Source organism: Oncorhynchus mykiss, chromosome 25 (genome assembly GCF_013265735.2).
Source record: "Oncorhynchus mykiss isolate Arlee chromosome 25, USDA_OmykA_1.1, whole genome shotgun sequence".
NCBI lineage: Eukaryota > Metazoa > Chordata > Actinopteri > Salmoniformes > Salmonidae > Oncorhynchus > Oncorhynchus mykiss.
The window spans coordinates 5,575,325-5,584,917 of record NC_048589.1 but is presented as its reverse complement, the minus strand read 5'-3'; the positions used below and the strand labels follow the sequence as shown (position 1 = coordinate 5,584,917).

The 9,593-nt window shown below is 42.1% G+C and overlaps 1 protein-coding gene across 1 annotated transcript; it reads right to left on the bottom strand.

Annotated features, from left to right (window-relative positions):
* Positions 1-1,292: 1,292 nt before the first annotated feature.
* col10a1a (collagen, type X, alpha 1a) lies at positions 1,293-7,723 on the bottom strand. The gene is made up of 3 exons (XM_021584367.1): positions 7,590-7,723; positions 7,045-7,180; positions 1,293-3,748 (listed from the first exon to the last, which is right to left on the bottom strand). Exons 1-3 carry the CDS (start codon positions 7,593-7,595, stop codon positions 1,902-1,904), a joined length of 1,989 nt encoding a protein of 662 aa, XP_021440042.1. The 5' UTR covers positions 7,596-7,723; the 3' UTR covers positions 1,293-1,901.
* Between the last annotated feature and the right edge of the window lie 1,870 nt (positions 7,724-9,593).

Here is a 9,593-nt window from a genome sequence, read left to right as displayed (position 1 = left end):
CACTTCCATCTCTGCCATGTGGAAACCGGAGGGGGGATTAGAAACGGTGACTCCACGGCATTGACGCATGAGCCCGTGGGATCCGGGTACACCCGGACAGAGTTGTAGACCCCTTGGTTGCCCACCTGTCATAAAAAGGCTCATGGGTGCGATGGCTGGGCGTTAGGATCAGTCCGTCAGCAGGGTTGGGGTTAGGGTTGGGGTGAGGCTACACACACATACAGTATGCTTAAAAATATCTTCCAAACGTTTGTTCTTACAAAATCGAAAAATGCGTAAAAAGGAATTTAGTCCTTTGTGTGCACCCCATCATGAGCATAATGTGCAGTCTACAGTCTCAAATAGTCAAATCTGATAATGTGATGAACACCAATTGTTTAACGATTAACTGAATGTAGTTCCTTCCATAATCGAACTTGAGCTGTAAACCATGTGGTGCACTGCACAGAAAACGTTAAGCCTTGATCTTGGACTTCCCTTAAAATATCACAATGTGTCATATGCAGGCACAACCCTTGCTACATCCAATTTCGCAGCACCAAATACTTCATTTAAATTGGTTGAATTTACCAAAGACACATCAGCCATTGGCTTGTCAATACAGTTATGAACTAAACTCAACAAAAGCTAGTGTTTTTTGAATTCTAATGACCTAAGCGAAGCTGGGCGGGCTGTTTTTTTCCACTTTGAGGCCTCGCTCAGTTAGAAAGTGTCAGCTTAGCCTGGCTGACATGCAACCCACATGACTAAACACAGCAAGCTGTGACTCACTGGTCTGCTATATCAGACTTGTAAAAAGAGAAGTTAGCAAAAGATTTGAGTGACTTTTTCCGAATTTTTGATTGGTTCTCCTATGCATCTAATTTGCATGTGCAATTCCCCCCCCCCCTCCCCCCCACACACACACACACACTTCCTCATCAATTTGCTACGCCCCCACAAGCCAAGCTAAAGTTGTGCTCTGAAAATGGAGCTTTCTGAAAAAGAGAGAGAGATGACTGCCACATAAGTTATAGCATGTTAGCAGATCCCACAGACTTCCAGTCACTGCGCTGACGCTAGTTAGCAATCGCGCTAACACTAGTTAGCAACTTCCTTCAAAATGCACGCAGAGACGCAAAAAGGGTATCCATCTGATGCTGTGTAAAATAATCTTGCACTATCCCTTTATGTAAACTAGCTAACTGCCTGGCTTTCTTTAAATGTTGTGACATCTATGTGACAAGAACTTCATCAGTATTATGTGTGCATTTTAATGGCCTTTGCATTGTTTGAAAGTCCCAATCACACCATTTTTTTTAAAGACATTTATTTTGGTCATTTTGCTTTACATGACATTAATCTTTGGAGATATAACAATGTTGTTGGTAAACAATTTACATTTGTATGTCAGTATTTTGTGATGTGTTATATTTTGTTTTATTTCTTATGGTCAATTTGACCATTGCCATTTCACAATATTCAAGTCACATACAAGGAAGTCAGGTACAACATGGTGCACAGAAAGTAATGAATGTATCTGATTGGTCACCAAAACAAAGGTTGTACAAAAACACAGACATACACAAAAACAAGAATCACTTGCTGTAATCAGTAAAAAAAAGAAAAAAAAGTTAAATAAGAACATTTCAGGACACAACATAGCCATAACACCTCAATTTCACATGTTGCCTCCACTCACAAAATAAAACTCTGAATCATTGGTAACTTTGTTGATTGCCTCCCCATCCCTGATAATGTGTTAGATTTCCTTCCTCTTAGCACCCACTTCTTGTATTTTCAATTTGAGATGCTTCTATTCCTCAAAAAGAGAGAACTGCCTGGTTGGTAAAGACAGGGAGATAACTTGTTTGATAAATAGCTTGCGGATTTTGTTGTGTGGTTATTGGGTGACACCGATATCACGTTGAAGCGATAAGGAACCCAGAGAAAGAGCAATGGACGTTCTCAGCGGCAAAGACGCCATTGGCCTCATCATCAGGAATCTGAAGGTAGACTGTGTCATTCACATCAAGCATAAGGACAGTGCTACCGGACATCTGGTCCAGGAAGCCCTTGTTGTACTCATCATAGCTGAACATGACCGGCTTGACGTTCTTGTACAGAGCCACCAGAGCATGAGCCCCATTCACGTGAATGGTGTATGAGAAGTAGTATACTCCAGGGACCTGGCAAGTGAACTTCCCAGTGGTAGTGTCATAGTGATTCTCTGCATTGTACACCTCATTGTCAAACTTAATGGGTTCCCCAGATGGAGGATAAGGACTAGCCAGGGAAACAGAGAAAGCAGACATTGGGACCTTGACAAGAGTAGGCACCATTACCTCACTCATGCCTATGCTCTTCTCGAAAATGACCTCGCCAGGAGGACCAGGTGGGCCGGGAGGTCCAGCAGGGCCTTGGCCACCATCCTGACCATCACTACCAGGGAGCCCAGGGGGACCCTGAGGGCCGGGGGTGGCCTTAACGGCAAGTCCAGCTGGGCCAGGTGTGCCAGGGAAACCTGGGTGTCCTTTAAGGCCAGGTGCACCTGCGGGACCAGCAGGCCCAACCGGCCCTCTGGCACCTGGGGCACCGGCAGCTCCAGCCTCACCTGCCTCACCATTGCGCCCTGGGAAACCTTTGGGCCCGGCAGGTCCTGGGACACCTGAAGCACCAGTTGAACCTGTGTGGCCAGTGTCACCTTTGTTACCTGGAGCTCCAGTGGCTCCAGTGGCACCAGTTGGCCCTGTTGCCCCAGTATAACCTTGCTTGCCCTGGAAACCTTGTGCTCCCTGATCTCCCTTATATCCCTTTGGTCCCTGGGGTCCCATTGTACCTGTGTCACCTTTGGCACCCATTGCCCCAGTATCTCCCTGGAAGCCTCTTGCACCCTGAGGACCAGTGGGACCCATGGGCCCAGTAGCACCAGTAGCTCCAGTGACTCCATGTGCTCCTGGCTCACCCTTCTGACCTGTTGTACCTGAGCTTCCTACAACTCCCCTTTCACCTTTCTGTCCATTTGCTCCTGGCTTTCCATATCCAGGGATACCAGGAGCACCAGTTGCTCCAGTTGCTCCCTGATGACCTTTAGGACCAGATGAACCAGGCATACCTGGAGCCCCATTATCACCTGGTTTTCCTGGCTGACCTACACCAGGAGCCCCAGTGTGGCCCTTAGCACCTGGCAATCCAATGGGACCAGCGCCCCCATCCCTACCTGGGCTACCTGATTTTCCTGCCTCACCTGGGAATCCTGGCTTGCCTGTCTTTCCAACACCGACTGCTCCAGGCTGCCCAGCTGGTCCCATAGGTCCCACAGCCCCTGTCTCACCTTGTGCCCCTGGGATACCCACCCCTCTGTCCCCTTTAGCTCCTGACAAACCAGGCACACCTGGATGTCCCTTAAGACCTGTTTCCCCCCTTGGTCCCATTGCTCCGGGCAGACCGTGAGGTCCAGGTATGCCGGTGGAAGAGATTCCAGCAGGTCCGGGGCTTCCAGCAGGTCCAGGCATGCCCCTGGGACCCTGAAGTCCAGCTGCCCCCACCTTTCCTTTCTCGCCAGCTGCACCAGGAACACCAGGCTTACCAGGACCACCCGGGGAGCCAGGTTTGCCAGGTGCGGAGTAGCCAGCAGGTCCGGGTGGTCCGGCAGGGCCCTCTGGTCCGGGCTGTCCCACAGCTCTTTCCCCTGGGGGGCCAGGTGGGCCAGGGGGGCCCTCTGGGCCGGGCTCACCTGGGGTACCGGGCTCTCCTGCCACTGACACCACTGTGGAGAAATACAAGTCACCTTATTAATACAACTGATGCCAAGTGATCCTCTTCTAGTAAATGTGTTATTGGCAATTGTCTCTACCTAATTATAGAATTATAATTAAGTCAGCTACTATTGTCGATCATTCTCCATTTATTATTATTTTAATTTAAGACTAGGAGCTGAGATTGGTGTGCCACTCCTGAAGTGTGCATTTGTCCACTCCTCCATACATATTTTAAAGCATTGGAAAGGTGTAAGCATATTTATATATTTTTCCTTTTGAATCCATTAAGTATATATAAGTGCACATACTTGTTCAGAAGTGTATAGAATTGGGAGGCAGAAATGTAGTGCACTTTAAAAGCACAATTCTTTGACTATGAACACATTTAGGTGCCAGGATGTAATAAAAAAAAAGAATACTAAGATAATACTAATAATAACACTAATTTACAAACAAGTGGGGCACCTTATCCTATTTGTTGTGTTTTATTGGATATGGTGCCGATATAGAGGTGTAGATATGAAAGAAAGGAGGAGAGAGGGTGCTAGAGCACTGAGTCGGATTCGGAAAACATGCTCACAGCTGCACAGTACATATGATCAAAGGCAGCCGATTAGACCGCTAGACCACCCCAGGCAACAAATTGAGGCACTTTTGGTCTTTGTACAGCAGGGGCATAGCCAGAAATACATTGGTGGATGGTGGATGGAGTATTGTTTTCATAATAACGTATTCTTGTTTTGTATTTGCTCAATCTAATTGGGTGGGCCTGGCATGGCATGGACAGGCCCTCATATTTGTTTGAGTGATGGAGGATGGACATTTTAATTTATGGACATGAAAAATGAAGAGGATTAGAACTTATTCAAGTAAGTAAAGTATTGTGTTACACTCAGCAATTGTCAGAGGAACGATCATATTTTTTTGCTCTGTTCTGCTTCCATATTCAAATGTCATGTACATTTGGTGGAAACCTTATTTGTTTATACTAGGATTCCCAGAATGGAATTCACCGCATTTACCAAAATGGTGTACTACATCTTTGTTTTGGTTAGGCAGGATAGTTAGCTAGCTAGACAGACGTAAGTAGTGTTTCCCAATTTAACCTCGCTCTGGTTTGACATTTGGTTAACACCCCCTTTTGCTGGAAACATGGGAACTTGAGTCCTGGGGCTGTATGTATCAAGTGTCTCAAATTAGGAGTTTTGATTTATGATCCATATAATCTTATTCATTGTGATCTGATCCAAAACTGATCCTCCTACTCGGAGATGCTTGTTATATATGGCCCCCAATCAACTGCAAAATGTTAGGGTATTCTCTCCCTCAAGGTCATTCCAACGATTTTGGCACATTTATTCAAAATGTTTATCAATGAAATTGCCCTTTTGTCCATGTATGTTAAACCTGCATGGTGGAGGAAATCGCCTAATAAGGCAAACTAGAATATTAAATCACATTTTTTGGGGGGGGGAATTGCTACTTCGAAAGCATTGGGTATGATAGCATTAACAGTGCAAGTCAAACCTGCATAGACATTTAAACCTGTTGAATTATTAGCTGGAAATAATTTTCTCAAGGGTTCAATCTGTTCTTATTTCACCATAAAAAAATAGGACATTTCTGTCTTAAGAAACTATAGTATGGCGAGAAAACAAGCATTTGTAAAGCAGAATGATGAATTGTAAGAGTCTTTTTAAAATTAATTGTTCATGTGGTCACATGACCCAGTGTGTAAACGACATGTCCTTGGTCAAATGTAGAGGTCTAGTTTAGATTCATCAAAACATATGTTTCTACTTTTTGAAAGGCACACCTATACATTTCTGGGTGATTGAACTGTAATTGACGGTGTTAAAGTCGTATAATATTAACAAGAGGCACATACTATTTTACACACTACTTTATATGATATGAAAATACAGTTGAAGACAAGTGAATGTCCATTTGCTACAGCAAGAAACCAATGATGATAAATTAATTAATTGTTATCTTCTAGATCTTCTATTGTAATGAATAGCTGACTTTGCCCTACCTAACTGATGGTAACAGTACTGATACTGGATTTTTAAAAGTCATATATATATATATATATAGTTAATTAAAACAAACATGAGAAGAATCATACAATATGTGTCTTTATCCTTCCTTAGTAATGCATTAGCTAACTATATCTATGACTTTAAAAAAATCTAGTATCGGTACTGTTACCATCAGTTAGGTAGGGCAAAGTCAGCTATTCATTACAATAGAAGATCTAGAAGATAACAATTAAATAATTTATAGACAGCTCAACTTATTGCCACTTTATAAATGACTGAAATGAGCCATCATCTGTACTGAAGTGTCCTTTTCTTAAGGTTAAATATAAAAAAAAATCTAAAATAACAGCACATCTATATTCCCCACTAAGTTCTTTACAACTGAATCACTGATCTAACTGGGGATCCTAATATCAATCAACTGCTGAATCACTGCTCTAACTGGTCATCCTAAAATCACTTCTTAAGACCTAATGAAGGCACCAAGAGATTGACTGAGAATCCAGTAAAAATTTGATTTACACTAATTTGGAGTGAAGATATCGTGAAGGTATTAAAACGGTCAGTTGGTCATTCCAACGATTATAACAAGGATTATAACAAAATGACTGTTGAAGAAATAGGGCTCCTTAGTCTGAGTGAGAGCAATAACAACTGCATACACAGTATACTCACTTCAGACAGTATGCAAGATAATTTTTATTTTACCTTTATTTAACCAGGCAAGTCAGTTAAGAACAAATTCTTATTTTCAATGACAGGAACAGTGGGTTAATTTATTTAATTGTTATCTTCCCCCTGTTCAGGGGCAGAACGACAGATTTGTACCTTGTCGGCTCGGGGGTTTGAACTTGCAACCTTCCGGTTACTAGTCCAACGCTCTAACCACTAGGCTACCCTGCCGCCCCAATAATGTGATTCAAGTGTTACTATCGCTGTGTGTTTATGTGTCAATTGATCCCGTAAGGGATGGGTTGTCTACTGCCAATATGACACAAAAATAAAAGGTAATTTATTAATTCAACTGTATGTCTGAGTGTCCCTGTGCAAGAAATGAAAGTGGACATCCTCAGATGTAAATCACATGTTAAGTGGAAAAAAGTGCACATATATATATGCATATTTGTGGTAAAGTGTGAAGATGTTAGATTTATCATTGATTATTGTTGAACTCTTACATTGTCCATTGAAACTATCACATGATTTTCAAAGACATCACCTGTATCATACTAGGCTATGTAGACTAGGATGTTGGTTCTTACCGTGGCTCTTCACAGAGTAGGGCTGGTACTGGGGGGAGGCCTTCATTACCTTCTTCACTATATATGAACCACTACCATGAACAGCTGTCAAGCCCACCAGGAGGAGGAGGATGCTCAATACTCTTACTTCCATTTTCTGAAACAGGAAAATATTCAGTACTGCTTAGCTTTAATTTTGAAGTTGCTGCAATGACTCAAGCAAGGACATTTTTGTAACACTCTTTCACCTCTCTGCACACATATACTGAACTCTGAACTGCACACATAACTGAATTACACCCCCCCCCCCCCCCCCCCCCCCGAAAAAGCACAACAAATTATATAGATAGCAAGGAAATTCATTTGAATACTGAGTTTCAGCCTCCTGGATCTCAGCCTGTTCTCCTTGAACGCTGGCTATGCTGCTTGGTTTTATAAGGCACCAACATCTCTTCCACCTGCCCAGTCCTAGCTCATCCCAGTGGGAGTAGGAGTCAGGCCTCGGAAGGGCCCTATTGCTCACTGCGCCAAGAGATTAAGAAGATAGAGAGGAAGAGCACACATACCAGCATGCAGTTGAGTGAGTTGGAGTTCCAAGAAGGGGTAAGAAATCTTCAGCACCACTGTCCTCCTACTGCTGCAGTTTATCCTTAGGTTAGGAGCACGTTGGAGAATCTGCTGCCTCCCAGTACAATGATGTGAGTATTTATACCATATCTGCCCCTTGCATCATAAAAAATAGCCCCAACCACACAAGTACCTCCCTTCTCAGAGCTATGCTGTAATTAGCAAACAGATCTGCCCAATGCAGGCATGTCACATACTGTAAGGATGCCTATTTGCGTTGAATAGTTAGACACATGATTAGGACCTATTTTAGTCTAGCAAAATAATCAAGTTTAGACACCAAAATGTAAAATAGTTTACCGTTTGGTTTGAAGATTTATTTTAATTATTGCTCTTGTTCATATGGGTTTTTCCTCTACCTTATGTGTGGTGAACAGATCTGGTAAATGTTCTTTGAGATTTTGTCAGTTTTCTGTCAATATTACCATAAGAGTAAACAGCAAAATCTGTGTTAAAAGTGTTAAACTAACTCGCTGTAGTGCTAATTTGAAAACTTTTGCCGTGTGTATATGCATCCACTCTCAGCAGAGTGAATTTCGTACTTTCAAAATTGTTAAAAAATTCTACATTTAGACAATTTTTCTGTAACCCTTTACAGAGTAGATAATTTACAGTGGCTGTGTGAAATTCACAATACACTGGAGTGAACTAATAGGCATTTCACTCTACACTGGAGTGAACTAATTATCAATCAATCAATCCAATTTGTCACAAAGTGCTATACAAAAACCGAGCCTAAAACCCCAAAGAGCAGTGGGAGGCCCTGTTGCACAACTGAGCAAGATGACAAGTACATTAGAGTGTCTAGTTTGAGAAACAGATGCCTCACAAGTCCTCAACTGGCAGCTTCATTAAATAGTACCCGTGTCAACAGTGAAGAGGCGACTTCGGGATGCAGGCCTTCTAGGCAGTTGCAAAGAAAAAGCCATATCTCAGACTGGCCAATAAAAATAAAATATTAAGATGGGCAAAATAACACAGACACTGGACAAAGATATGGCTGTTTCTTTGCAACTCTGCCTAGAAGGCCAGCATCCCGGAGTCACCTTTTCACTGTTGATGTTGATACTGGTGTTTTGCAGGTACTATTTAATGAAGCTGCCAGTTGAGTACTTGTAAGGCTTCTGTTTCTCAAACTAGACTTCTGTTTTTCAAACTATGTACTTGTCCTCTTGCTCAGTTGTGCACCGGGGCCTCCCACTCCTCTTTCTATTCTGGTTAGAGACTGTATATGTACGAGATCTTCAGTATCTTGGCAATTTCCCGAATGGAATAGCCTTCCTTTCTGAGAACAAGAATAGACTGTTGAGTTTCAGAAGAAAGTGCTTTGTTTCTGGCCATTTTGAGCCTGTAATCCCACAAATGCAGATGCTCCAGATACTCAGCTAGTCTAAAGAAGGCCAGTTTAATTGCTTATTTAATCAGAACAACACATTTCAGCTGTGCTAACATAATTGCAAAACGGTTTTCTAATGATCAATTAGCCGTTTAAATTTATAAACTTGGATTAGCTAACACAACGTGCCATTGGAACACAGGAGTGATGGTTGTTGATAATGGGCCTCTGTACGCCTATCTAGATATTCCATAAAAATTCAGCTGTTTCCAGCTACAATAGTCATTTACAACATGAACAATGTCTGCACTGTATTTCTGATAAATTTGATGTTATTTTATTGGACAATTTTTTTTGCTTTTCTTTCAAAAACAAGGACATTTCTAAGTGACCCCAAACTTTTGAACAGTAGTGTATATTTTTATGTATATACTGTGTATATATATATATATATATATATATTATTATTATTTATTTATTTTTGCTAAAAATGTGGGTCTCAAAACAGAGCCCCACCTGCCCTGAATGACGGGTATGTTTTCATTTGAAACTTCAGTATGTGGAGAATAGGGCAACACTTTTAATTATATCCTGTGATCTGCTGTAC

Coding starts and splice junctions, on each gene's coding strand:
- col10a1a (XM_021584367.1), bottom strand. Junction 3,749..7,044: donor CTACTCTGTGAAGAGCCACG/GTAAGAACCAAC, acceptor ATTTCTCCACAG/TGGTGTCAGTGGCAGGAGAG.